At 38.3% G+C, this 26,472-nt stretch overlaps 5 protein-coding genes and 1 pseudogene across 13 annotated transcripts; 4 read left to right on the forward strand and 2 right to left on the reverse strand.

Annotated features, from left to right (window-relative positions):
- Window positions 1-571: 571 nt before the first annotated feature.
- LOC104734459 (uncharacterized) lies at window positions 572-7,011 on the reverse strand. Of its 8 annotated transcripts, none has more exons than XR_015578235.1 (14): window positions 6,158-6,995; window positions 5,224-5,310; window positions 4,918-5,021; window positions 4,710-4,760; window positions 4,360-4,531; window positions 3,953-4,273; window positions 3,516-3,719; window positions 2,928-3,434; window positions 2,598-2,803; window positions 2,294-2,474; window positions 1,938-2,110; window positions 1,613-1,765; window positions 1,450-1,531; window positions 572-1,358 (listed from the first exon to the last, which is right to left on the reverse strand). XR_015578235.1 is itself a non-coding variant. In XM_087481748.1 (14 exons), the coding sequence occupies exons 1-14, from the start codon at window positions 6,656-6,658 to the stop codon at window positions 969-971; spliced, it is 3,144 nt and encodes a 1,047-aa protein (XP_087337874.1). In that variant the 5' UTR covers window positions 6,659-7,011; the 3' UTR covers window positions 572-968. The 8 variants fall into 8 exon arrangements, 1 of the variants encoding a protein (XP_087337874.1); XR_015578234.1 differs by having other exon boundaries at window positions 2,286-2,474; XR_015578233.1 differs by having other exon boundaries at window positions 2,598-2,807.
- Window positions 7,012-8,765: 1,754 nt separating this feature from the next.
- On the forward strand, window positions 8,766-10,933 carry LOC104734460 (phytol kinase 1, chloroplastic). The gene is made up of 6 exons (XM_010454045.2): window positions 8,766-9,256; window positions 9,787-9,854; window positions 9,948-10,079; window positions 10,174-10,286; window positions 10,399-10,513; window positions 10,611-10,933. The coding sequence occupies exons 1-6, from the start codon at window positions 8,948-8,950 to the stop codon at window positions 10,795-10,797; spliced, it is 924 nt and encodes a 307-aa protein (XP_010452347.1). The 5' UTR covers window positions 8,766-8,947; the 3' UTR covers window positions 10,798-10,933.
- An 885-nt stretch (window positions 10,934-11,818) lies between these two features.
- LOC104734461 (glucosamine inositolphosphorylceramide transferase 1-like) lies at window positions 11,819-14,969 on the forward strand. Its single transcript, XM_010454046.3, has 4 exons — window positions 11,819-12,408; window positions 12,562-12,684; window positions 12,812-12,979; window positions 13,071-14,969. The coding sequence occupies exons 1-4, from the start codon at window positions 12,118-12,120 to the stop codon at window positions 14,757-14,759; spliced, it is 2,271 nt and encodes a 756-aa protein (XP_010452348.2). The 5' UTR covers window positions 11,819-12,117; the 3' UTR covers window positions 14,760-14,969.
- Window positions 14,970-15,120: 151 nt separating this feature from the next.
- LOC104734462 (GDSL esterase/lipase At5g03980 pseudogene) lies at window positions 15,121-16,468 on the forward strand (annotated as a pseudogene). Its single transcript, XR_015578832.1, has one exon. The product of XR_015578832.1 is annotated as a GDSL esterase/lipase At5g03980 pseudogene (transcript).
- Window positions 16,469-21,297: 4,829 nt separating this feature from the next.
- LOC104734463 (3-phosphoinositide-dependent protein kinase 1) lies at window positions 21,298-24,616 on the forward strand. The gene is made up of 11 exons (XM_010454047.3): window positions 21,298-22,095; window positions 22,224-22,404; window positions 22,509-22,561; window positions 22,657-22,758; window positions 22,844-22,952; window positions 23,069-23,147; window positions 23,245-23,410; window positions 23,485-23,619; window positions 23,708-23,880; window positions 24,005-24,227; window positions 24,303-24,616. Exons 1-11 carry the CDS (start codon window positions 21,916-21,918, stop codon window positions 24,384-24,386), a joined length of 1,485 nt encoding a protein of 494 aa, XP_010452349.2. The 5' UTR covers window positions 21,298-21,915; the 3' UTR covers window positions 24,387-24,616.
- On the reverse strand, window positions 24,578-25,921 carry LOC104734464 (uncharacterized). Its single transcript, XM_010454048.3, has 3 exons — window positions 25,498-25,921; window positions 25,161-25,391; window positions 24,578-25,085 (listed from the first exon to the last, which is right to left on the reverse strand). Exons 1-3 carry the CDS (start codon window positions 25,789-25,791, stop codon window positions 24,735-24,737), a joined length of 876 nt encoding a protein of 291 aa, XP_010452350.1. The 5' UTR covers window positions 25,792-25,921; the 3' UTR covers window positions 24,578-24,734.
- Window positions 25,922-26,472: the final 551 nt, after the last annotated feature.

Genomic DNA, 26,472 nt, shown 5'->3' on the forward strand with positions numbered 1-26,472 from the left:
CGATCGAGTCCAAAATTTGCATGTGAATCTATCTGTCTTCGAACACCTTTGTCTACATTATTGAGAGATATATATAGATTTTTATTTTATTTTTGGTTTTAGATATAGATAGATAAGTTAGGTACTGAGCTTTAGTAATGATTTTTTTTTTTCTTTTGTCGAGGGTTCCCACTAGATTCTCTATGACAATCAAACACGAGGTAGTGAATCTGCTGCATTCAGGACGGTCGTTGGCATTGTTGGTCTTGGGTCTTGTCATCTTCAACGTTTGTACGGTTCTCTCACTTTTCCAAAGTCCATTTTATTTTTATTTATTTTTATAAAAAATTATGATAAAAAGTGATGTAACACCTTGTAGTTTCTATTTTCTTGCTTAGAAACTTGAACTTTTAGCGATTTTTTTTTTGTTAGCAATTTATGATTGTAATATCACATATCTTGAAAATAAAACTCCATTGCCTTGTTTTCATATATGATCTCAAATAATTGAAAAGACTGCCTCTGGTCTGGTTGAGAGACCCAGGTTGGTCGAGTTATGATGATAATAAGTTGAATGAAATTATGCAGCATCAACATCAAAATTGCCTTTTTTTATTCTGAAACCAATGAAATTGTAATGTATATACAAAAACCATGAAAGATAAAAAAAAAATAAAAACCTAAATCAGTGGCTAAGAACATGAATGCTTTTGTTTCTTACCGAGTTCAAATATTGAAGGGAAAAAAAAAAAAGAGAGTTTTGAAAGAAACCTTTACTTTGATGGTGAAGAATGAATTCTAAATCTAAGCTCTCCTATAATCTCCAGACAATGGCAAGAGTGAATCTTTGCTTTCGATATCTCCATGTGTTTTGTTTCCCCCTGTCAAAAAAAGAATAAACTCTCGTCGAGACTGAGCCCAAGTTAATCCGTTCGCTCTTTAAGCTCTCTTGTCCCGGGACTTGTATGCACACGAACAGATCTCTGCTTTTATCCTCCGAGTGATTTTTGCTTGTAACCGTTTTTGATCCTATCGTAAAGTTTCTCCTTAGTTTTACGCTTCTTGTCCATTTTCAATCGGTATCTTTCTTCACGTTCTCTCTCGTAAACGCCTTTCCAGTGTACTTCCCCGGTTAATGGCCATAGCCATCTTTCCCTTGGATGGTCTTTATCATCTGCTGCTTCTGCTAAGTCTTCATCCATGCTTTTCAGTAAAATGAAGTTAAAGTACTTAGCCCACATTAAACCTTTTCGTTGTGGTAATGGATGTTGTTCCTCAAGCGTGCCATCTCTTGGGTTTATGTAAACCATTATTCTCCCGCTGTGATATGCCCAGACATTAACCAACATTTCCAGAACCCGGCAGTAACAATGCTTTCTCTACTTATTGTTGAAAAAACAGAATCATAACAATCAGATATTTGTAAAATATTGGAGTACAAAGTCACAAGTAAGAAACTGGGATTTTTACCTCGAGTACCGATGAAGCCAATGAGCAACTTTTGGAGTCGTTAGTATTGTTGTGCAGCGCATCTAGAGACTCCGAGAACATCCTGTGATTGCGGTTAAAACTGGGGCAGTGAGTTTGGGGGATATGGTGGATGTTTTGGAGAATAAGTGGGAATAATATTTACCTTGAGAACATGACAAACTCGAGGAAAGACGGAGTTGGCATCACCCAATTGTGGAGAGAAGACCAGTGATGACCATCTTCAGGCATGGGAGGAAGCGCTTCAATGTGTTCTGGTAACCCATACATATTCCGGAATGCATCTTCAAAAGTGGTTCTGCATCAATTTAAAACACGAGAAACCGATGTGAGCTCACCATTAATTATTGGTTAGTTTATGTACGGCATGTGTCATGTAAAGATATGGGTAAGTTCAGAATTATGCATCTGTATATTTTCCTCGCTACTATCAGCATACATTATGTAACAGTTAACGCGGGGAGGAGTACCTGCAGTTTCCTTGGTTAAGGATATCGCACATAGACCAGAATGTGAGCTTATTTTTACTTCCATACAAGTCACCATCAATGTCTAATCTTGTCCAGAAGTAAACAATCTCCCCCTTTGTTTCTTGTTTTATAATGTTTTCCAGAGACTCTTCAGCTTTAGATGATAACGAGACCTGTCTCCACAACAAAAGTGTCATCAAACAGTAGAACAATGGATGTAATTATGTAAATCTGGATATGTGATACTCATAAACTGTAATTCAAATAATTCAAACAGAGTGATACTCATAAACTGTAACCTTGTAAATTAGTTATCAACACACTACAACACTACTTTTAAAGAACTACCTTCCTACCAGCAGCACGCCATGACTGAAATCCAATCCAAGGTCTCATGTGAATGCTATCAACTTTATTCGCGACAGAAAACATTCCTCCAATTTCACAAAGGATATCTCGATAATAGGTATCATTCAGTAGAGGTAATCGGTCTGCTGCATCTACGTCGTCTGAGCTTAGCCTTCGATCTTTGCTGGACTAAAGTGAAGATATCACCAAAAATCAAGACCAGCAATATTATTAAGCACAATTCTAACCTTGGTACTTTATGCAGATTAGATAACTGTCGGTTGAAAATCAGAAACCAATAGTGAAGCTTACCAGGCTCAAACCACGGTACAGAGAGCCATGATGCAGAAAGGGCCACGCCCCAGCTCCATCGTAAATCTCATAAATACATAAAGGCTGGCCAGTTCGTTCTAGCTCTCCTTCATCCCGTTCATTCACTTCAAATTTTAGCTTCTCCGATTTGCGAGCATTTCGGTATATCTCCTCCCAATCCTCAACATCTCTTTCCATTCTGTCCTCTAGCTACATATCAGATAAAGAAGAAATAATTCAATATAACAGACCAATGCAGCACAACCAGACTCACAGAATAATGTCTAGGGAGAACCTAGAAATATGTCTGATGGCAGCAAAATTTGATACCTCCTCAGATTCTACTTTTTCGTACTCTTCAGCTCCCTCGATCTCTTCAAGAACATCCCAGACTAATTTGGAAGGAAGCTCATCGGAAACAAATAGGGTATTATTGTCAAGAGGGTTTGTTGACTCAATAACACCCATGAACTTCTCTTCGACTTGGAAAATAATTCCGGATTTTCCAATGGAAGCATAAGCGGAGTCCTGGATGAAGCTTTCTGGCTGCTCTATTTCGCTCCTGAAGAGACTCCACTCCCATGCTGTCACTTGATGTTGAGAAATAGAACCTGGCAAGTAAGTATCAGATGGAAAATGGAGTATGTTCTCCAAAAGCCGAGCATAACCAGTTATGCATTCTGTTGCCATCAAGTTCTTAGTTAAGAGTCTCCCTGAAGAAGCAATTGTTTGAGCAAATTTAGAGAGCCTTCCATCTGATATCAAGGGTGAAAAAGCCTTCAACAATGCATCAGGATCATTTCTTCGAAAAAATATTCCATGAACTTCATCAGCCATCTGCATTTAAAGGTCCGCAAATAAGCAAACAACGTGTCTGGCATTGTCTGATCTGGAAACTATTAACTTCAGTGTACTCACATATTTTTTCATGACAGGAAAGTCAGGTGTTATGATTGGGATGCCAAAGCTCATAGCTCGCACAATTAATGGAGGAAAATTTTGTTCCTCTTGGGACGAAGCATAAACAAGAATATCAGCCATCAGTAGAACTTTATTCACATCCTCGTCCAAACCAAAATGCCGAACAGTGCCTTCGGTCAATCCAAGCCTCGACGCAACCTCCTGCATTCATGTATTAACACAAAATTATGTCTTCGTATACAATCTCAACCAATACTAGTCACATACAGACGAATCAAATTGTCTGAGGATATTCTTTCCCTGAAAAATAATAATGTGTTTTTAGTAGCACAAGACCAATGAGCATCTGTGGATTGCACTGATTACGGAAACTATAGTTCCTAATCATCTAGGAAGGACAAGATATGATTAAATACTACCAAAATATTTCTTACCTGTACAGCATCACTCTGTCCGTTGGTAGAGTTACCATATAGAAAAACAAACTTAAAGGAACCGCTGGTATCTTTTCTCCTCCCGTATCGTGTTAAAAGTGGTCCCAACATGTGCATTGCCACGGCATTATCCCAAGAAAACTCATCATAAAAGAAGGAACTCCCAAGCACTAAGATGATCAGGTCATCCTTGCCAAATTCGTTAATATCCCTTAGTTTTTGTTTTGTATGGATTTCACTGTAGCTTTCCCCAGCCCAAACATCAACTACAGATTCTGGAATCACAACGAAGTTCCCATCATCAAGAACGCTATGCAACATCTGAACAAATAATAATAAGAACTTAGTCGAACACAAAACCCACACTTTTGTACACTAATGTAAGCTTATTGCGGACAGGAATCTACCGGCAGGGTAAACTGTGGAAAGACAACCACATCTGCTCTCGCAAAAGCACTTCTCCAGTGGGAGATAAGAGAATTCTGGCCCATCCTTTGGTAAACAGGCAGCCGATTTGCAAGAATATCTTCATGAACTATCCATACAAGTGGTACAGAACGAAATGGCTCCTGCATAAGGCTGCATATATATATAATTTTATCATCCTAGAATCTTAACTACAGAAGTAACTTGCAACATTCTGAGAAGCCCAACAGCTTGTTACTTTTTCACATCTTAGGCAGCAACAACCAGTATAAGTACGCAATACAAAAAGTCACTCTGATAGCAGGCTGCTAATTAAACTTAATTTACCCACCTTGAAATGGCTTCTTTTGCTTCAAGCGAATCAGCAATAACTCCTTCAAAGCTGCAGAAGATGAATCACTGTAAATTTATCTAGGTGGAGTGGGAGAAACAAAAAATCTTTAATAAAGCAACCGAGAATCATTTGCCAAATAATCTCATTTGAAAATCTGGCCAGGAAAACAATAAGAAAGTTTTCAAAGAGTTTCTAGGACACATACATTGTCCAATCAGTGTGCCCCAACTGCCCTGAAACCAAAACTTTGACATGGCCAGCTAGCTGTTCCCACAATGAGCGTGCTTCACCATTCTCTACGGCAAAAACCTGACAACTTTTAAGGTCACAAGCTTTTCTAAGAGATGCGGGAAATAAGACACATATAAGCTTGTATCCACACTTCACTGCATATTTGTGGTCGATTAACAAATTAGAGAATCCATTCTGCTTTAAGCATAATTAAGAGAGGATAAAAAAAGCTTCAACATGAATGCTAGAGCTGCAAGCATAAAATGCCATAAAGTTTCACCTTAAACACATAACCCAGTTTTTGAAGATTCTTCATAACTGTGACCAACATTAGTGTTCGGGGATCTTTCTTCATATTCCCTAGTACCTGTCGTTCATAATATATATACAACAGATGAATAAACTGAAAGTGCATGGAGACAGAGACAGAAAGGATAATATGCGATCGATCAGAGAGAATAAAACAGGGTTGATATACATAACAACGGTAAATTTTCAAAGCTAATGTAGACATGACTCCTATTAGACTGAAACGACTAATTAACCATGCAAGTAATTGCAAAATAACCACTTTCAAGTTCAAGAATAATATGCGAGCAGACTCCTTAACGCTACTACAACGTAATTTAGCTTCAATTCCATACCAATACCCCAAGGTGCAGCATCTAACAGAAGCACATGGCACTTTCCCATGAGCCTGTATATGTCTAGTCAGGACGTGTAGGATTGCTAAAATACTATATTAGTTCTTCCATTGGCTCAGACTCAAACACAAAAATTTAGATCTTGATCCCATAAAGTCCTACTGACTAATTCAATCTTGCTGGTGGTAATCTACTTTAGCTAAGATGAGAAAAGAACATAAACCAGAGGGTCCACATCAAATTTTCTAAAAGAAAATCTCTTTCCCAGGGAATCTTGGCCAAGCCGCTTTTCCAAAACAAAAACCTTTCCTAAAGTCTGAATCAGCACTACTTGGAAGGCTCCTCTATTAAAACATAATGAACAATGTAGCGCGTTTCCACAATCAAAACTCCGGAACCCTAAGTGCTAAAGATAGAAACATGTATCATAAAGCTGTAAGAGGCGCCACCGGGATCTGTCTAATAGTGGTGAACACTAGTCTACAAGTAACTCAAGTGGATCTAACAATCGCAGCACTTAAGAAAATAGGGTTATAAATTCAAAAAGGTATATATAAGAAAAGAACTCACGAGAGCAAGCCTTGGGGGACGAACACCGAACCTAACAGCGGAACGCAAGGGATCAAGCCCTCCCCCTTCAATCAACGTCCTAGCAATACCAACAGGAACATACTTCAGCGTAGTCCCCAATCCAATTCGACTACCCACCAGCCCTCCCTTAACATTCCCTTGCCAAGTAATCGAATTCTGAAGCAAGAGCGAAGACATAACGAACGCACAAACCGTGAAGGCGACGAGAAAGTAGAGCAAACAGGTGCCGCGAGGCTTAAGCAACGAAATCAAACCCTTGCGATTCAACGATCGGCCAATGTGATGAGGTCGGTTACGCAAGGAAGGCCGATCCAAACCAGAGTGAGATCGATCTCGCCTGTCGCTTGAATTCCGCTTAAGACGGAGTCGATCTCGAACGGAATGAAAAGATAAGTCTCCGTTTCCGGAGAGGTTGTGATTATCGTCTCTCCCGGCGCCGCCATTGTCATCGATCTCGAGCGCGAGAGAGTTTCTCCCCATGGAGAAAGAAGCAGCTTCACTGGGTTTGTTTCGCAACACTGCTGAAGAAGAAGAAGAAGAAGAAGAAGAAAGAAGCTTCTCTCTCTGTTTCAGGTGCCACACAACTTCACCATGAGAGAGAGAGAGAGATTCAGATTGAGAATTCTTTTTGTGTACTTTTTGATTTTTGAGTTTTGCGAATCTGTTAAGCGGAGACAGTGGTGGTGGTGTGAATCAGTGAATGTGAAAGAGAGAGAGAGATTGAACCAAAAATTTTAATTTTTAATTTTTAATTTTTAATTGTAATTAAGTTAGGACGGTGACAACAATCGTATCGTCAAAAGATGAGATTTTTTTAAACGCGTTTTTATTACATACACACACAACAAGTCCAACTTGCTTTTTTCATGAGCAGTAAGTAATTGTCACTATTAGTGATAATGAAATCTCTTCTAGTATCTTTTTTCTTTCGTAAATCTCTCTCTCTCTATCTAATTATCTTTTTTTTGCTTTATTTTAAGTTATGGAAATAAATGGTACTACTGCTAATGATAATGAGTGTAAACAACATGACTACTACTGTTTTTATAAAGCATCTTTACTAGGTAGGTTTAAGAACCTTTTTTAGATGATAGATTTACAACAACAACAAAAAAAAAAAAAGATAATCACCCAAAACGAATTCTGTAAGCTGTGTGTAACCCATAGATTATCAGGTTTTTGTACTTTTTATTCGTTAGGAACTTTTTATCAAAATGAATGATTTACATTATCTTTATTCTAGGTAATCATTCAAGTTAAGTAGTGATTTAATAAGAGTCGGATAAACCGATGCAAAATGTTCATATCTTATACTCCCTATATCGTATATTCCCTATGTATTACAGTAGATGATGTTTTAGGATTTTTACATGAATTAATTATTAGTTTTTTTTTGACATTTATTTCTTATCCTAGTTTAATTATACGATTGTTTTTCATTTATATCTTATACTAGCTAGTTTATACGATTGTTTTTTATCACAATAATTTCTTGTGGCTGTTGCTTGGTAAAAACGAGTATATGATAAAAACGAGTATTAATATATGGTTTGAAGCATTGAATCTTCTAACGTGTCCGTTGATTACAAAACAATCAAAATTAAATGAGAATACTATTACTAAATTACTACTACTATTAGTTAAGAAAGGAGCAATTATAGAGTATAGTACAACCAATGTATAGAGTAAATAAAAGCACTTTGCAAGTGAATTAAATGCAGCGGGACTTTTTTTTTTTTTTTTTTTGTAGGTTACTTTTAATTCAATGCTGCATCCTACATATAAATATGGTTTACATCCAATTTTCTCCAAATTTAGAATGTAGGAAGAAATAATACCATAACACTAGAGAAAGAAAAGAAACCTAAAACGTAACATGCGTAGACCATGACAAATTTGAATCGATTAGACGTAGATATATTGATGAACCCATGTCTTTTCATCAAAGAATCACAAGCTGTTACGAACAACACATCCTCATCCACACGACGACACACCCTTTCGTTTTCCATAATATTGTACAATATGTGTCAATCGTTTAAAGTTTTGAGGGTCCATCCATAAATTATATAGCTCTTAATTAGATAATCACATGATTTTGTACTACTTTTCTTTTCCTCTTCTTAGATTTTTATCTTCATCCGTGCAACTATTGAGAAAAATGTCAGGTCGTACTTTTTATATTGACATCCACATATACATGTCACATGTGTGTATTGGCATACGATCACTAATTACAATACTTTACCATTGAGATTTTATGCATTGTATTCTTCATTACGGTATCTTGTTTGTGTCTTCTTGTTAATTTCACTTGTTTGAAAAGGAAAGAAGTAAAGGACAATATCCCCCAAATCTTTTTAATTTTATGATATATTTCCCTTTCAAGATATACTTTATTCTGTAAATTTCAGAGAAATACACAGTAATAACTAGTGTCGGATTTAACAATATATAAAAGCCCCAAAAAAAATACAAGTACGAAACGTAAAACAGTAAAAAACACTTACCGGAATAGGCCATGCTCATTGGTCATTTCCCACCACTAGGTTAGTACAAAACTGAACCAACTGTCCCAATGTGAGTCAGATTTTTGCATTCGTATCGATCAATGAGAAAGCGACACCTGACAGATTACGTTGTCTTCTTAACTAACACCCAAACAAAAAATCATCATACTATGTCTTATCTTTTATTCCCTTCACAAGATTCTCTTCTTCTTCCTCCTCCTTAATAACCTCAACCCTCGGGGCTCAACTCCCTCAGTCCATGGCAGCAACCTTACCTCTATCTCCGATTAACCAACCTCATTTGTGCCCGAGGTCTAGGTTCGGGAACAACGCTTTGACGACGCACCGGTTCTGTTCGCCGAACTTCTTGATTTCTTCTCCTTGTTTCATCGGCTTGACCGGAATGGGGTCGGCTAGTCAGTTACGTGCTCGTCATTCTCTGATCTCTTCCGCAGTTGCGACGAATTCGCTGTTGCATGACGTCGCAGCCACCGTGGCAGTGCTCGGTGGAGCCTACGCGCTCGTCTTAAGCTTCGAGAGTCTCACCAAGCGAAACGTCATTCAACAGGTCTCTTAATTAATAATCATTTTAATTATACACACACAATTTCGCCAGATTACAATTCCGATCGAGTTATTCGAATTCACCACTATATATCACTGCTGCTACTGCCTATTGTTTGAATTTTCTCAAGTCGAGTTTTTGCAGTACTACTACTAATTAGAAACAGGAACGAGCCTATATTTTTTTTTTTTTTTTTTGTGAATTAGGCTTTTAGTATTGGATTTGTAAAAGTAAAAGAGTTGGTACCACTCTTATTATGACCAATCACTACAGTAGTGGTAGCTGAAGTGGACAAAAGCAAAGTGGTACAAAATTCTTACCGGTTTATGTGTTACCACTTTTTATAAAACCTCTTATCCGTAATCGCTTACCCCTAAAAAATAGCATATACCGTTCAATGTCACTTGCTAGATCCATATACTCTAAATTGATAATTTGATGTTGCTTTGTGTTAAGAAGTAAGAATAAGAAGGAAACAATTACTTTGATTCTCTCTATTCACTTTGTCTTAAAATTGCTTTTGGTGTGAGCAGAGGTTGAGCAGAAAGCTTGTGCATATACTGTCAGGTCTGCTTTTTGTACTGGCGTGGCCAATCTTCAGGTATTGCTTTAACTTCTCCATGTGTTAGTATATCTCTAAAACCTATAAAACTCGCAGCATTTTGATTTCTTATTTCTTCATCTTTAAGTTTAGCGGATCGAGCGAGGCTCGATACTTTGCTGCTTTTGTTCCGTTAGTGAATGGCTTAAGGCTTGTTATTAACGGACTATCCGTTTCCCCCAATTCTACGCTAATCAAATCAGTCACAAGAGAAGGGAGACCAGAGTATGTTTTTGTGTAGCTCTGATATTTTATTTCTCCAGCTCTTCTTGATTTTACAACAATCCTGCTGATGACTTTTGTTTTCAAACCAACACAGAGAGTTGCTTGAAGGTCCTTTATTCTACGTTCTAGCACTTCTTATGTCTGCAGTTTTCTGGAGAGAGTCTCCTATCGGTATGATCTCGTTGGCAATGATGTGCGGTGGCGATGGTAACTTTTTCTTACCTGTTAATCCCATATTTTGGGCTACACATTGGAATCTAATAGCCGCTCTAGAGAAAGTGTCTAAGTGCAAACATGATCAAAACGTATTTAATTATAGGAATAGCTGATATTATGGGACGTAAGTTTGGGTCAGCAAAGATACCTTACAACCCAAGAAAAAGCTGGGCAGGAAGCATCTCTATGTTCATCTTCGGCTTCTTCATCTCTATCGGGTAAAAACACAACCACCAAAATGTCTCCTTCATGATAATGAACAACTCTTAAAAGAACTGAGATGGCCTTTTTTGCAACTACTTTTGTAATTTGCAGATTACTTTACTATTACTCGAGTCTTGGGTACCTTAACATGAACTGGGAAACGACCTTCCAGAGAGTCGCAATAGTCTCAATGGTCGCCACGGTGGTCGAGTCTCTACCCATCACCGATCAAGTAGACGACAACGTTTCGGTTCCTCTGGCTACTATTTTAGCTGCTTATTTATGTTTCGAATATTAATTAGATTAATCCCCTCATATATAAACCTACGTCGACGAGACGACCTACAAATGTTGCCACAGACCACAGTTATGCTACAAGTTGTATAGATTTTACCTCTGCCATTTACATTACAATTCAACTTAAGATTCATAAATCATAGCTAATCTGATTTTTGGGTTAGGAGTGTTCGGTACATAGAAAACAAAAATGAACCATGGTGTGAATTTTCTAGAAAAAAATGGGGTATTGAGATTTCCTTTTTTAAGAAATACTATAGTGATGATGATGATGATATCAATGTAATGTATCCCGAATCAAGAAAAAGATACCTAACAACAACTATTGCGACTTTGTGACTCACGAGAGGTTAATTAGCATTGATGCATTGTTGACGATTTACGATATGTTTTGGTAGTTCTCAATGAAAAAAAAAAAAAACAATAAAGGAAAATTTCTTTCAAATTCAAACACACATACGGTACAAAATTTTAGGAAACTTTTTTCTATATACAGTACTGTGCATGAAATATTGAAATCTAAAATGCAATGTTCCAAATCAATGAATGCATTTTATGATGAGAAAGAAAAATCTGTCTTTGAAAACTATTTTGTTGTTACCTAATAATTGATCCATGATTCAAATTGTTTCCGTAAATAGATCAATATCGGGTAGATCTGATTTCAATTATTAAGACACGAAGACAGTAAAAGCAAATATATTTTGCCAAAAAGATGAATTCAATATCTTCTTTCAAAGGAAATTGACCTTAATCTGAGTCATTCACCACAGATCACATAAAATCTTAATCTTAATTCCAAGACTGATTAAAATTAAAGCGTTAAAATTAAATGCATATCTCATAGTATCCAATGTAAACTTATTTGTAATTATCTCATTATTGGAGAAATTAAACCGGACAAAATACTGACGAAAACCCGAAGCGGCCGGTTCTGGTTTCCACGCGTGTAGCGGTAGGTTTACACGTGTCACTACAAAAAAAAGCAAACCAAAAGGGGTGTTTTGGTAAATTCAACAAACATGCCAAGTAACGTTTTCGCTTCTGCATTAACACACACACTCGTCACCTTTTATAGTTTCCTCTGCACCGCAGCGAGAGAGATGATGAGAGAAGAGAGATCTCTCTTTCTGTAAACCTTAAATGGGAATAGATATTTGTAATTAAGGAATTTAATTACTAAATTTTGAATTCATAAATACCAAAAAAAAATCGAAAAACAGAGAGAAAAAAAGAAATAAAAATAAAATCTCTACGGCGATATTTACACGGCTAAGCCGCCGAGGAGGAGGAGGAAGATAATAAAATCGTTTTTCCGATAATGGAAGAGACGGCGGAGAACGTTGCTGCTGCTGCTGCTTCGGGTCACAACAAGCATCACCACCGTTACAGATATCGAAGCTCCGGGAGGCGTTTCCTGTTCTTCGCTTCCTGTTTTGGGTTTTACGCTTTGGTTGCCGTGACGTACGCGTGGTTCGTATTTTCTCCGCATATCGGCCGTACGGATCATGTATCGTCGTCTTCGCTAGGTTGCACAGAGGATAATGAAGGTTCATGGTCCATTGGTGTTTTCTATGGTGATTCTCCCTTCTCTCTCAAACCAATCGAATCCGTAAGTTTCTCTAATTTTTGTTTTCTCAATTTTTTGTTTTTGTTTTTTTGCCTTAGGTCACAGGTAATAGTTTCCATCTAGGGTTCATAATTTTTTTTAGGGATTTTACGACATTGTGTTTCTGATGAGTTTGGGTGATTTAAAAAAAAACAGATCAATGTATGGAGGAACGGGAGTGGAGCATGGCCTGTGTCTAATCCAGTTTTAACATGTGCCTCCCTCACCAATTCTGGTCTTCCAAGCAACTTTGTAGCTGACCCTTTTCTTTATGTACAGGTACCCTTTGTATATATAATCCTGATCCTTGAACCCTTTTGTTTCTTCAATTGATCATAAAGCAGAGGAACTACATAATTTTTATTTTCTTGTGAGTCTGATTTTGGGTGAATGTGGGTTCAAACAGGGTGATACTCTATACCTCTTCTTCGAAACTAAAAACCCCATTACAATGCAAGGGGATATAGGAGTCGCAAAAAGTATTGATAAAGGAGCTACTTGGGAAACTCTTGGTATAGCATTGGATGAGGCTTGGCACTTGTCTTTTCCATTCGTCTTCAATTACAACGGAGAAGTAAGAGATATTCAACTACATGGGGCTGTTTTAGATCATTCGTGTATCTTGAAATTTTAGCTTACCTTTTTTTTTTTTTTTGGTTCAAAAGATATACATGATGCCGGAGAGTAACGAGCTAGGACAGCTTAATCTATACCGTGCTGTGAACTTTCCCTTGAGTTGGAAGCTGGAGAAAGTTATCATGAAAAAGCCGCTTGTTGATTCGACTATAATCCATCACGAAGGAATCTATTGGCTGTTTGGATCAGATCACAGTAGCTTTGGGACAAAGAAGAATGGACAATTGGAAATTTGGTACAGCAACTCTCCTCTTGGCACATGGAAACCACACAAGATGAATCCTATCTATAATGGTAAAAGAAGTGTTGGTGCAAGAAATGGAGGCAGAGCGTTTTTACACGACGGTAATCTCTATCGTATTGGTCAAGATTGTGGTGAAAACTACGGCAAAAGGATACGCATTTTCAAGGTTGAGGTTATTTCCAAGGAAGAGTACAGAGAAGTTGAAGTCCCTTTCTCTTTGGAAGCGTCGGATAAAGGTAAAAATTCTTGGAACGGAGTTAGGCAGCATCATTTCGATGTGAAACAGCTAAGTTCTGGTGAATTCATTGGTCTTGTTGATGGTGACCGTGTAACTTCAGGCGATCTGTTTCATCGGGTTATTCTCGGTTATGCCTCTCTTGCAGCTGCTATTTCCGTGGTTCTATTACTTGGTTTTTTGCTTGGGGTTGTGAACTGCATTGTTCCATCTACCTGGTGCATGAACTACTATGCGGGCAAAAGAACCGATGCACTCCTGAATCTGGAAACCGCGGGTTTGTTCTCAGAAAAGTTAAGGCGGATTTGTTCTCGCTTGAACCGAGTACCACCTTTTCTCAGAGGATTCGTGAAGCCTAATTCCTCCATGGGAAAATTTACTCTCGGTGTCATAGTCCTTGTAGGACTTTTCCTCACATGTGTAGGCATCAGATACATATACGGTGGGAGCGGAGCCGTTGAGCCTTACCCATTCAAAGGTCACTTGTCTCAGTTCACGCTAGCAACTATGACTTACGATGCTCGTCTCTGGAATCTGAAAATGTACGTTAAGCGTTACTCTCGTTGTCCTTCTGTCAAAGAAATAGTTGTCATATGGAACAAAGGACCACCTCCTAAACTGTCAGAGCTAGACTCTGCCGTGCCAGTCAGAATCCGAGTCCAGAAGCAGAATTCTCTGAACAACAGGTTCGAGATCGATCCGCTGATTAAAACCCGAGCGGTTCTTGAGCTTGACGACGATATAATGATGCCTTGTGATGACATCGAAAAAGGGTTTAGAGTTTGGCGGGAGCATCCGGAGAGACTGGTGGGATTCTACCCGCGTTTTGTTGATCAAACCATGACTTATAGCGCAGAGAAGTTTGCGAGAAGTCATAAAGGATACAATATGATTCTCACCGGAGCAGCGTTTATGGACGTTCGCTTTGCCTTTGATATGTATCAATCGGAGAAAGCGAAACTCGGTCGGGAATTTGTAGACGAGCAGTTTAATTGTGAAGACATTTTGCTCAATTTCTTGTACGCGAATGCAAGGGGATCAGGAAAAGCTGTGGAGTATGTGAGACCGTCTTTGACAACAATTGACACTTCGAAATTTTCAGGTGTAGCTATTAGTGGAAACACGAACCAACATTACAAAAAGAGAAGCAAGTGTCTCCGGCGATTCTCCGATTTGTATGGAAGTTTGGCTGATCGAAGATGGGAATTTGGTGGGAGAAAAGACGGGTGGGATTTGTAGAACAGTAGTGTTACTTGTAGGGCAAGTTAGTAGTTCCCCAATTAAATTAATGGGAGTTTCAAAATTATGAATCCATAGCCCTTTCTTAATATATAATTTCACTTTGGTTGTTGTGTTTATTGTAGAATGTAACCTTAGCCTTTTTTTTCGTTCATATCTTTGTTAGAAACTGGTGTGGTGGAATCGATAAGGATTATCTGATTTAATTCATAATTGAATAAGCTTCACAGAATAAGATTAGGAAATTTGTACCCAAAAGAAAGAGGAAAATTTAAAGACGACTCAAAAAACAAATCCGACCGGAAAAAGGAATGCCTCACTCTATATATATACACGCACACCTAAGCAACAAATCACAATACACAAACGTAACTAATCATAAGTCATAACTTAAAGCAACAAATCTCTCATCCTTCTCTAGCTTAATGTCTACGACAAAAACATTATCGCTTCTGGTGCTTCTACTCTTCGTGTCCCTTGTTCACGCCACAGATCAATGTCCGTTCAATTCCATCTACCAATTCGGTGACTCCATCGCCGACACCGGAAACCTAATTCGTACCGGTCCTGTCGGAGCCAGATCTCACGCTGCAAACTACCCATACGGTCAAACATACTTCCACCAAGCCACCGGTCGTCTCTCCAACGGACTGCTAATGATCGATTACTTGGCACGCAGGCTTGATCTTCCATTCCTAAACCCTTACCTCAACGGAAACACAACGTCTTCGTCTTTTAAGAACGGTGTTAACTTCGCCGTCTCGGGAAGCACAGCACTCAACAGCTCCTTCTTCGCCGCGAGAAACCTCCACGTTCCGGCAACAAACACTCCTCTCTCCACACAGCTCGCTTGGTTCAAGACTCATCTAAGTTCCACGTGTCAAGGCCCTTCTTCGGATTGCTTGAAACAGTCGCTTTTCATGATGGGTGAGATAGGAGGCAACGACTACAACTACGGGTTCTTCCAAGGCAAACCCATGGAAGAGATTAGAAGCTACATACCACATGTGGTTGGAGCCATCACAGCCGCAGCTAGAGAGGTGATCCGAGCGGGTGCGGTTAACGTGGTCGTCCCAGGAAACTTTCCGGTGGGATGTTTTCCGATTTATTTGACGTCTTTTCCAGTGAAGGATCCAAAAGCTTACGACGACAAAGGTTGCCTGAAGCATCTCAACGAATTCGCCATGGATCACAATAACCAACTCCAAGAAGCTATAGCTTCTTTGAGAAAAGAGTTTCCCAATGTGGCTATCGTCTACGGAGATTACTACAACGCGTTTCAATACGTTCTACGTAGTGAAGGATTCGACAAGAGTATGGCTTTGAAATCGTGTTGCGGGATCGGTGGAGCTTACAACTACGACGGAAAGAGACCATGCGGAGCAGCGGGAGTGCCGGTGTGTCAGAATCCAAACAAGTTTATAAGTTGGGACGGAGTGCACTTGACTCAAAAGGGTTATAGATTCATGTCCAAGTTCTTGAACAATCAGATTCTTTCACAGACCAAGTGTTCTAGGGCCTAATCAGGAGCGTGCGTGTTCTTTAGTTTTCTCCTTAGTTATTTAATACCAGCAGTTTTTGTGTTATTTTGTGTAAACCTCGATACCCTTAAATCTTTGGTATTTGGTTTATTACGATTGTAACAACACTTTTTTTTTTACATAAGTGACTTGAACCAAACTTATAAACAAATAAAACGTTGTCCAGTATTCTCAACGTCTACTCAAACACAATCGTAATCCAAATTCAGATGCAAACACAGCCAGGGCCGGCCCAAATTTTTTATATGCCTAAAGAAAAAAAAAATTGGCCAACTAAAAAAACACCAGAAAAATAAAAATGCTAAAAATGCTAAAAATTTACCACTGCACCATTAAACATTTACAAAAGTGATGCCCCAAAAACCGTTAATAAATATTGCTGCCTAAAGCTCTTGTTTTACGAGCTTCAGCTCCGGGCAAACCCTGAACACAGCATATCTAATTGACTTCGTAGAGAAAAAATAAAGCAATATTTCTTGTGTATTATTTCGTCGTCTCTTGTTCTTGATGACTGATGAGGCAAAGAGTCTTTCTAGTAGGCTTTGGCATGTACGTTTTAAATTTGGGTTTTTAACTTTTGGGAAAGGACGACTTGTATTGGGCTTAAATGTTTTAGGGTCGTGCGTGTTTGTACAATACACAAACAATGACAGTCTACATTGAAAACAAGCAATAGCAGAGAAGAATTGAACAATTTTTAGTAACATTTTTTTTTCTTCTTCTTTCTGGTAATCAATGTTAATTTTTCAGTAACATAATTTAAAGAACAATTAATTTACAGCATGTCCTTAACTAGCCTTGGGCAAAAAAACCGGACCCGAGCACCCGAACCTAAACCGACCCGAAAAACCCGGTTTCGGGTAGGTTCGGTTTTATGCGTTTTATACCATTGGTTCCTATATATGTGTACCCGTGGTTATGGTTCGGTTTCGGTTTTTATCCGATACCCGATAGGGTAACCCGAAAACCCGAAACGTTAAACATACTCGATCTATACGGCTATTAAACTTGGGCGGCACCGATGTATATGAGCAATTAGGGTTAGGCAGGATTGTCGATTGAGTTTCCTTCTAGTCTCGATTATCGAAGTTTTTGTTGCCTTTCTTTAATTCTAATTGTCTATGGTCAATATATTATCAAATGCAAACCTGGAAACCCTTACTCAAACCATTCAATCTTCGGTGGTCACTTCTCCACCTTCCGCCTTGTCAACAAACCAATCAGAGGTAAATTCCACCACCACCGTCTCTTATTGTGTTTCATTTTCTATTTTTGATTCAAACCAAATCTAATCAATGAATGATGACTTTAGTCTTAATCGAGTTTTATATATCGATGTTTGGGTTATGAATCATGTTAGAATTAGATGTTGGATTTCTGGGTATTGGATTTTGTAATCTGTAATTATGTATGGTTTTGTCTCATATTAGAATTAGATGTTGTAGTAGTCTAAGTGTCTAACTTGTTTGATTCTCGATCTTTCCTCATTTTGTTTTCAAAACTCAAAAATCAAAATCAAATACTCAAATGTGGAGACTTTGATTCATTAGTTTGTGACTTTGTGACACAAAATCTTTCTGTCTTGTGACTGTGTTTTCTTTTAAACTTTGCTTTGCTGTTCTAGACTTCCAATTCTACAGATTAATGTCTCTGAATCTCTGATTTTCATTTTGTCTTATAACTTGTACTATTTTAGACTTGTAGTTCTAACTTAACGCTTTGTGCCTTGTGAGTTGTGACTGTTTTATTTAAAACTTCTACTTTTCTAGTTCCACGTATTAATGTCAGTGATTTTCATGTTGATGCAGATGGCTTCTTGTGATAATCCAGCAAACAATGATGATCTGATGATAGATGTAACAGATGATGATGATGATGTTCAAACGCCCATCTCTAGAAAGACAAGAAAGGGGAAAGATAACAAAACTGAGGGTAGTGGTTCTAAGTTAATAAAGAAGACAAGATCTAGGGTTTGGGAACACTTCACCAGACATGCAACAAATCCGGACAAGTGCAACTGCAATTACTGTAAGAAAGAAATGGCTTGTCCAACCAAGTCTGGAACCTCCACTCTGAAGAGTCATATAAAAAAAACCTGCAAAGCATACAAGGTATGGCCGAGTGCTAATCAAGACAAAACTCAAACTGTGTTTACTCCTGATAGTGGTGGTGGCAGTTTAATTGTTAGTAAGGTTTCTGAATCAATCTTTAGAGAGGCTGTTAATGAGATGTTGGTTATAGGGGAACTACCATTGTCTTTTGTAGAGAGTTTAGCTTTTCGACATTTCTGCTCTAAGGTTCAGTTGTATAAGCCTCATTCTCGGAGAACAGCCACAAGAGACATATATGAGATGTATGTCACAAAGAAAGCAGCTATGAAGAAGATTTTAGGACAGAACAAGCAGAGATTGTCACTGACGACAGATATTTGGGTTGCTCCGACTACTGGAGCAAGCTACATGGTAACAACGGCCCATTTTTTTGATGTTATGTGGAGGTTAAGGAAGATGATCATAGGATTCAAGAGTGTTGATGATCATAAAGATAGTACGATTTTCTAAGGTTCTGCTTGATTGTTTGGCTGAGTGGGATATAAAGAGAGTTTTTTGCATCATTGTGGACAATGCTACAACTAATAGTTCAGCGATGAGGAAATTCAAGGAAGCAATGAAACAGATTGGAGATGATTCAATGGTCTTGAAAGGTGAATGTTTGCATTTGATATGTGCTAATCATATTTTGAATTTGATTGTGAAGGAGGGTATGCAAGAGATAGATAGCAGTGTGTCTGCAATTCGAAATGATATTCAATATGTGAGGTCTTCAACAAACAGACTCAAGTCGTTTTACTTCCGAGTTGACACAGGAAAGATCAAAAGAGGAAGCCTCCCTTTAGATGTGAAGACAAGATGGAATTCAACTTACCTAATGTTAGAGCAAGCTCTAAAGTTCAGACTGGCATTTGAGAAGATGGAAGCTGAAGATAAACCCTACAATGATTATTTTCAGGAAAAGGTGGATGGAAAGAAAAGGATTGGACCACCAACTAGAGATCATTGGGATGAAGTTGAGAGGTTGGTTCAGATTCTCATCATTTTTTACAAGTCTACATTGGTTCTTTCAACTTCAACTAGTGTTGCCTCTCATAAAATCTACAATGAGATAGTCACCATTACTAAAACCATTACGGCGTTAAGTGTTAGTTCTGGAGTTGAGGAAAAACTGCAGACGAAAGCTTCAGCTATGTTAGATAAGTTAGGGAAGTATTGGGATCCATTTGGGGATAAGGTGGAAATGAACAAACTGTTGATAGTGGCTACTATTTTTGATCCTAGGAAGAAGATGAGATATTTGAAGCTCTGTTTTGATACACTCTACGACGAAAATACTGCAGAAGCTACTCATCTATATGATTCAGTCAACATGATCTTGAAGGATCTCTATGATGAGTATAGCAGTTCAGTGATTAGAACTACTAGTGGATCATATTCTCAATCTCAGTCTCAATCACAACAAGGACTAGGAGGATATCAGTCTCAAGAGCAAGTTGGAAGTGGATTCACTGAGAGAACAGTTCTTGGTAATCGTGTTGGCTATGAAACAATGGACAGTGTATGGAATGAGATTGTTATGGAAACAGGAATTCACAATTCAGCTAATGAGATGGAGATTTACTTGAAAGAAAATGTGGAGAAACCAACTCTTATAAGTGGTGTAGAGTATGATTTGCTATCATGGTGGAAAGTCAATAGTGGAAAGTTTTCGGTTCTATCTCTAATAGCTAAGGATATACTTGCTATGCAAGTGTCATCGATAGGTTCAGAATCTGCATTCAGCACAAGTGGAAGAGTTCTAGATTCATGCAGAAGCTGTTTGACAGATTACACGATTGAAGTCTTGATGTGTACTGAGCAATGGTTAAAATGTGAAGTTAATATCAATGAAAGAGGAGTCTCAACCATTCAACAAATGCTTGCTGAATTAGAGTTGCAAGATGAGCTTATGAGAGGTAATTATCGATTCTTATAGTTCTGATTTCTGAGTTATACTTCACAAATTATGATTTCTATTTTCTAACCTTGTTTTGTTTATGTTCTTTGATAGAGTTTGAACCTGGTTTCATTTTCAACGAATGCATTTGAAAGATCAGTAGAAAAACTGATCGAGGGAGTGAGCTACTAAGGTATTATACACTCGAGTCTTGACTATTGTTCTCTCTATCTACCAATGGATTAATATTGTTCTTTGGTTTTTATTGTATTAGGTCCAGAAGGAGAGCAAAACCAAGTCATCATTGTGTTTTGTTTTCAAGTTTCCTACTATTTGTTTTGATGTTTTCCATAGTCCTAGTCTCCTATACTTGGATTTGTTGTTTTCTCAAGAATTTGAAAACTTTTTTCTAGTTTCTGCTATCTAGTATTGTTTCTCCCATTTGTATGACTTGGAATGTTGGTTTCATGGATGAATTCTATTAGTATTATCTATTGACTATTGAGTATTGTGTCAAATTTGCAGGAATAATTGCTAGTACTTGTGTTGTGTAATGTGTAGTATCAATCTGCAGGTCACTTAGTCTCGGGTATAAACCAAAAATTTCCGGTTTTCGGGTAGAATCGGGTAGAAAGTAGTATATTTGGGTAGCCATAAACCGAACCGATATAGAACCGATTTTTCCGATCCCGAACCGACCTGAACCCGAGAAAACCCAACTCGAACCAAAACCAATTTTTTATATTTACCCTATCGGATGCTAAAGTCCTATACCCGATAACCCGAACCCGATCGGGTTTTATCCGAACCCGAACCTGAAACCCGAATGCCCAAGGCTATCCTTAACTAGCAATAACTTGGAAATAGAACTAGCACAAAGCCACAACAACCATAATGAATGCTATATCTACTGATAGATACGATAACTATAGTAGTATCAAATTAAAACATTAACAAATATATTGTAGTTAGAATAAATTAAAATTTTAAAATTAATGGATGATGTCAACCGAAGTTGATGTAACAAAATTTTCACAAATGAAACCTCCTAAAAGAAGCCTAGTAATGAGTGATAGCATCGGTTATTGAATCGAACGAATCATTGCAAAGATCCAAAATTTGCCAAACAAAAAAAAAAAAAAAAAAAAAAGTCTCTATCAAAGTGATCAACAACAAATCCTATCCTTGAAAACAATATTTTTCAAATTAAAATAATATTTTAACTAAAAAGATTGAAACAAAAAAAACTAAAAAGAAGATGAAGAAGAAGTGAAGACGACGACGAAGAAGAAAGAAGTGAAGAAGTGTCACATCTCTCTCTCTCTCTGCATCAGCTCCATAAAAGTTCCCACATTTCTCTTCCCAATATTCTTTCTTTAATCGAGAGATATATAATTATTCGAGAAATTTCGAAATCGGAACCCACACCAGGCCACCACCACCGGTCACAAAAAAAAGCTTCCTTCTTTCAAAACCAGGAATCGCCAGCATTCTCTCTACAGATCCAACGGTTCTCTGTGCAATCGATTCTTCTCGCTGGTTTTTGATTTGTGGGATTGCTTAATCTAATGGGTCTTCTTATCGAGATGTATATGAAGAAGAAGAGATAAATAATTAAAAGGGATATGTTTTTGGCAATGGAGAAAGAATTTGATTCAAAGCTTGTTCTTCAAGGGACCTCCTCATCTTCCAACGGTGCCAATGTTTCCAGAAGCAAGAGCTTCTCCTTTAAAGCTCCTCAAGAAAATTTCACCAGCCATGATTTCGAATTCGGCAAGATCTATGGCGTTGGCTCTTACTCTAAGGTTTCTTTTTTTCGAACTCCTCCCTATTATAGGCAATGTGGCTTTTGATTCCTCTCAATGTGGTGTGAAATTGGAAAGGGTTGTTTTTTTTTTGACCCCTGTGGGTGGATGGATGATTCTTAAATCAGGTTGTTAGGGCAAAGAAGAAGGAAACTGGAACTGTTTATGCCTTAAAGATTATGGACAAAAAGTTTATCACCAAGGAGAATAAAACTGCGTATGTCAAACTCGAAAGGATTGTTCTTGATCAACTTGAACATCCTGGGATCATTAAGCTTTTCTTCACGTTTCAAGACACTTCCTCACTATGTTGGTATTTCTAATTCACGTGTAACATTCTTGTGCTTTTCTAGTAATTAATTGATCTTTTTTGTTTTGTTTTTGCGTGTCTTCTCTGTATGGTTTTTTGGTAGATATGGCTCTTGAATCTTGTGAAGGTGGTGAGCTTTTCGACCAAATAACCAGAGTAAGATGGACTCAGACTCTTGGGAGATTGTTTCTTGGTATTCAGTGTTGTGGGAATTTGACACACAATTGTGGTTCCTTTCTTTTTGTGTGCAGAAAGGTAGGCTATCGGAGGATGAAGCTCGGTTCTACACTGCAGAAGTTGTGGATGCTCTTGAGTATATACATAGTATGGGACTGATACATCGAGATATTAAGGTAGCTCCTCCTCTTTTGAATATCTTCTCTTCGCTTTTATGACCCCAACAGTGGCTGAGCTAAGTGTTTATCCTTGAAATGGTAGCCTGAGAATCTGCTGCTGACTTCAGATGGGCACATTAAGATTGCGGATTTTGGTAGTGTAAAGCCGATGCAAGATAGCCGGATCACAGTACTACCTAACGCAGCCTCTGGTAATATGACCGTCTAAAATCCTTTCTCGTATTTCTGAGCTTAAGGCAGTGCTTATCGATAATTATTGTCAGATTCTGGTTTAAGCCTCTCTCTGTAAAACTGGTGACGTATACAGACGATAAAGCATGCACTTTCGTCGGGACTGCTGCATATGTTCCTCCAGAAGTTCTCAACTCCTCTCCCGCAACTTTCGGGTGAGAGTTTTTGGTTTTCTTAAGTAACCTATTTGGTTTTGTGGATTACAATGTCTCTTACTTTGAACAATTTCCTTGGTACTATGTGGAACACCAGAAATGATCTCTGGGCTCTAGGCTGCACTCTCTACAAGATGCTTTCAGGGACTTCTCCATTCAAAGACGCAAGTGAATGGCTGATTTTCCAAAGAATTATAGCCAGAGATATAAAGTTCCCAAATCATTTTTCAGAAGCAGCAAGAGACCTCATCGACCGGTTGCTGGTAAGATACATCAAAAGCCATTGTCACCAATCAGATGATATGGCTGTAACTCTTTTACTGTGAGATTTTCTCAGGATCCTGATCCAAGCAGAAGACCAGGTGCTAGCTCAGAAGGTTATACTGCTCTTAAGAAACATCCTTTCTTTACTGGAGTTGACTGGAAGAATCTTCGGTCTCAGTGTCCTCCAAAACTAGCCCCAGATCCTGCGGTATACCTCCTCCTCCTAATTGTAATGCCTTTTCTATTATCCTCTTGTTAGTTTATTTATTCAGTTTTTTTTGTTATATCTGATGCAGTCTCAAACAGCATCTCCCGAGAGGGATGACGCACATGGTTCTCCGTGGAACCTGACACATATTGGAGATTCTTCAGCCACACAGAACGACGGACACGGTGCACCTTCTACAGCTCCTGAATCATCGGGTTCCATAACACGGCTTGCTTCCATAGACTCTTTTGACTCGAGATGGTGAGGGCAATCAGGCTTTCTTGTTCCTCTGTTTTCTGGGCTGTTCCCCAGTTTAGTGCTCCTGAAACTAATTCAGCTAGACAATCTGCTAAACATTTTTCTTTGGTGAACATTTGGTTAACAGGCAACAGTTTCTAGACCCGGGAGAATCGGTTCTGATGATATCAGCCGTGAAGAAGCTTCAGAAAATAACGAGCAAGAAGGTGCAGCTAATACTCACCAACAAACCCAAGCTGATCTATGTCGACCCGTCAAAGCTAGTAGTGAAAGGGAACATCATCTGGTCTGATAACTCAAATGACCTCAACGTTCAAGTGACTAGCCCTTCTCATTTCAAGATTTGCACGGTACTCATCATTTCCCTAGTTATCTCACCACCAAAGACATGAAACTTTAATTGTGACTCTTCTTGAATTCTGCAGCCGAAGAAGGTTTTATCATTTGAAGACGCAAAACAGAGAGCTTTGGTGTGGAAAAAGGCAATTGAGACTCTTCAGAACCGCTGAGACAAACTCCCCTGAAGAATGTTTCTATTGATTCTCTGTTTGTGTTTCGTTTTCGTTATTTAAACTGACCAAACTCCATACTTCAGATGTTTAAGGACCACTTCCACATTCCACAACTTAGCAGACACAAAAAGAGAGCTTTGAATTGAAAAGCTGTTTTTTGAATCCTTTATAAAGATCAAACGAATGTATTTTAAAGATAAAGTTACATGTGATATTGATTTCAAGAATGAGTACTCCTTGGTAAAAAAAACTCAAATCAATGGTTACAGTGTTGGAAAGTTGCAGATTACAAACAAAACAAGTATGCAAGAACAAAAAAAGGGAAAAAAACTTGTTGGGATTTTGCTAGGCAGTGCTCTCTTTGACAGCAAGAGGTTCATACCACTGAGGACCAAAGCCAGCAGCTTTTCTTGCTTCAGCATTAAAAGGCGGTTTCAACGGCCCTCTGAAATGCTCTCTTACTACCGAATGAAACTTCTTGATTATCTCTTCACTGCTTTCATCTGATTCTATGCTGGTGATGGTGCATTCTGGATGCTTGGACCGTTCACATAGATACTTAAACCATTTGACCCCAGCTGCACAGTGAGTGATTTCTTCAGGATACACAACTTTCTCAAGTAAATCTGCAGTCTCGTGATCGCCTCCGTTCCTAAACCGAGATATGGTAGTAGGCAGTACATCAAGCCCTCTAGCCTGCAAAAACATAGTAATATCAGTAACTTCGAGACTCAAAAACGAACTAAAAGAAGTTGAAATGGGGTTACTCACCTCGTGAACGCAATGCTCTATAGCCAAACGAGCCAAAAGATCCTGAGATGTGGAGGTAGCAGAGTCCCAAAGACCGTCATGAGCAGGCAATGCACCGTAAGTAGAACCAATTTCTTCAAGCCGAGCTGCAAGCAAAGTGAAGTGACGGCCTTCATCCTGAGCAACGAGAACAAAATCCGTAAAGAAGTCTCTAGGCATCTTCTCTTGCTTACCAAAACGAGCAATTATATCCTGCAAGATTATAATATATAACATTCACCAGAATCATCATCATCAAATTCAAAACCTTTAAAGATACAAATCAGAGTTCAAAAAAATCAAAAGGTCCTTTTTTTACCCAAGATAAGTCAATAGCCCAGCTTTCAGTATGAACGAGACTATGAACAATGGCTTGCCTGCTCTGTAAGCTACCAGCTCTTCCTAGCTTCGGCATCAAACTTGGAGACACCAGTTTCATCGGAAGTCGAGCCGGCCTGTCCGGGACAGAGAGATCGACGGTTGGATCGTAGGTTTCGGCTATTTCACCTTGGAGCCATTTGACGGCAATCGAATCGCCAAGCTTGGCTTTTTCGAACGGGTCCGATGTGTTTAGAACCCTAATCGCCGATTCAACTAGGGTTTCGCTCTCCATCTCTCGGCTTTTCCCGGCGGCGAGATGTGTTCGAAGAAAAAATAAAATATTTCAACGACCCAGAGCGAGTATATATCACGCGCTACACATGGCGCGTTGATAAGTCTCGTCATAATCTAACTCATTAATTAATGAGACTTTTTAATTTGTCCTTTTTTAATCCTTTCGGAAAATATATACTGCAATTAGGAGCAAAGTGTAACATGCATGCATTACTGATTAGTGAATGTAACATTTTATTAGTTTCTTGAAATTTAAAATATATTTTGAAATTTTGAGTCTCAACTCTTAAATATAACATTAAATATATATATATGTGTATATATATGTAGTGACATAAGATAGTAAACTATTTTAAGAGCAAATTAACACAAACTGTGTTCTAATTATGTTCCCTTAATCTTGTAGTAGAATCGGTAGGAGTAGGACCACAGGGTTTTCTATTTTTATGAAAGGCTCCACAATCTAACAATAAAACTGATTTTGCATTCAAAGGTAATGTCAGAGTGTTTGATACATCAATATATATATGTGTGTGTAGTGTAAAATGTAAATATACAGTAGAAGACAATGTGATAAATCAATTACAATCTGTGAACACACATGAAATTTATTGCTGTTCTTACTCATAAATGGGTAAGCCTAGCCACAACAATAATACAAATCTGACAGAGTAAATGC

Source organism: Camelina sativa, chromosome 13 (assembly GCF_030686135.1).
Source record: "Camelina sativa cultivar CO46 ecotype springtype chromosome 13, ASM3068613v1".
Taxonomy (NCBI): domain Eukaryota; kingdom Viridiplantae; phylum Streptophyta; class Magnoliopsida; order Brassicales; family Brassicaceae; genus Camelina; species Camelina sativa.

Excerpts from the sequence above, each read along its gene's own strand:
- LOC104734460 (XM_010454045.2), top strand. The coding sequence starts at position 8,948 with ATGGCAGCAACCTTACCTCTATCTCCGATTAACCAACCTCATTTGTGC. Across the intron at positions 9,257-9,786 it reads AGCGAAACGTCATTCAACAG|AGGTTGAGCAGAAAGCTTGT; the intron begins GTCTCTTAATTA and ends TGGTGTGAGCAG. Across the intron at positions 10,287-10,398 it reads AATGATGTGCGGTGGCGATG|GAATAGCTGATATTATGGGA; the intron begins GTAACTTTTTCT and ends ATTTAATTATAG.
- LOC104734459 (XM_087481748.1), bottom strand. The coding sequence starts at position 6,658 with ATGGGGAGAAACTCTCTCGCGCTCGAGATCGATGACAATGGCGGCGCC. Across the intron at positions 3,720-3,952 it reads GACAGAGTGATGCTGTACAG|GAGGTTGCGTCGAGGCTTGG; the intron begins GTAAGAAATATT and ends ACATGAATGCAG. Across the intron at positions 1,766-1,937 it reads CTTAACCAAGGAAACTGCAG|AACCACTTTTGAAGATGCAT; the intron begins GTACTCCTCCCC and ends AAATTGATGCAG.
- LOC104734461 (XM_010454046.3), top strand. The coding sequence starts at position 12,118 with ATGGAAGAGACGGCGGAGAACGTTGCTGCTGCTGCTGCTTCGGGTCAC. Across the intron at positions 12,409-12,561 it reads CTCTCAAACCAATCGAATCC|ATCAATGTATGGAGGAACGG; the intron begins GTAAGTTTCTCT and ends AAAAAAAAACAG. Across the intron at positions 12,685-12,811 it reads ACCCTTTTCTTTATGTACAG|GGTGATACTCTATACCTCTT; the intron begins GTACCCTTTGTA and ends GGGTTCAAACAG.
- LOC104734464 (XM_010454048.3), bottom strand. The coding sequence starts at position 25,791 with ATGGAGAGCGAAACCCTAGTTGAATCGGCGATTAGGGTTCTAAACACA. Across the intron at positions 25,392-25,497 it reads GGGCTATTGACTTATCTTGG|GATATAATTGCTCGTTTTGG; the intron begins GTAAAAAAAGGA and ends ATAATCTTGCAG. Across the intron at positions 25,086-25,160 it reads TAGAGCATTGCGTTCACGAG|GCTAGAGGGCTTGATGTACT; the intron begins GTGAGTAACCCC and ends ATGTTTTTGCAG.
- LOC104734463 (XM_010454047.3), top strand. The coding sequence starts at position 21,916 with ATGTTTTTGGCAATGGAGAAAGAATTTGATTCAAAGCTTGTTCTTCAA. Across the intron at positions 22,096-22,223 it reads GCGTTGGCTCTTACTCTAAG|GTTGTTAGGGCAAAGAAGAA; the intron begins GTTTCTTTTTTT and ends TTCTTAAATCAG. Across the intron at positions 23,620-23,707 it reads AACTAGCCCCAGATCCTGCG|TCTCAAACAGCATCTCCCGA; the intron begins GTATACCTCCTC and ends TATCTGATGCAG.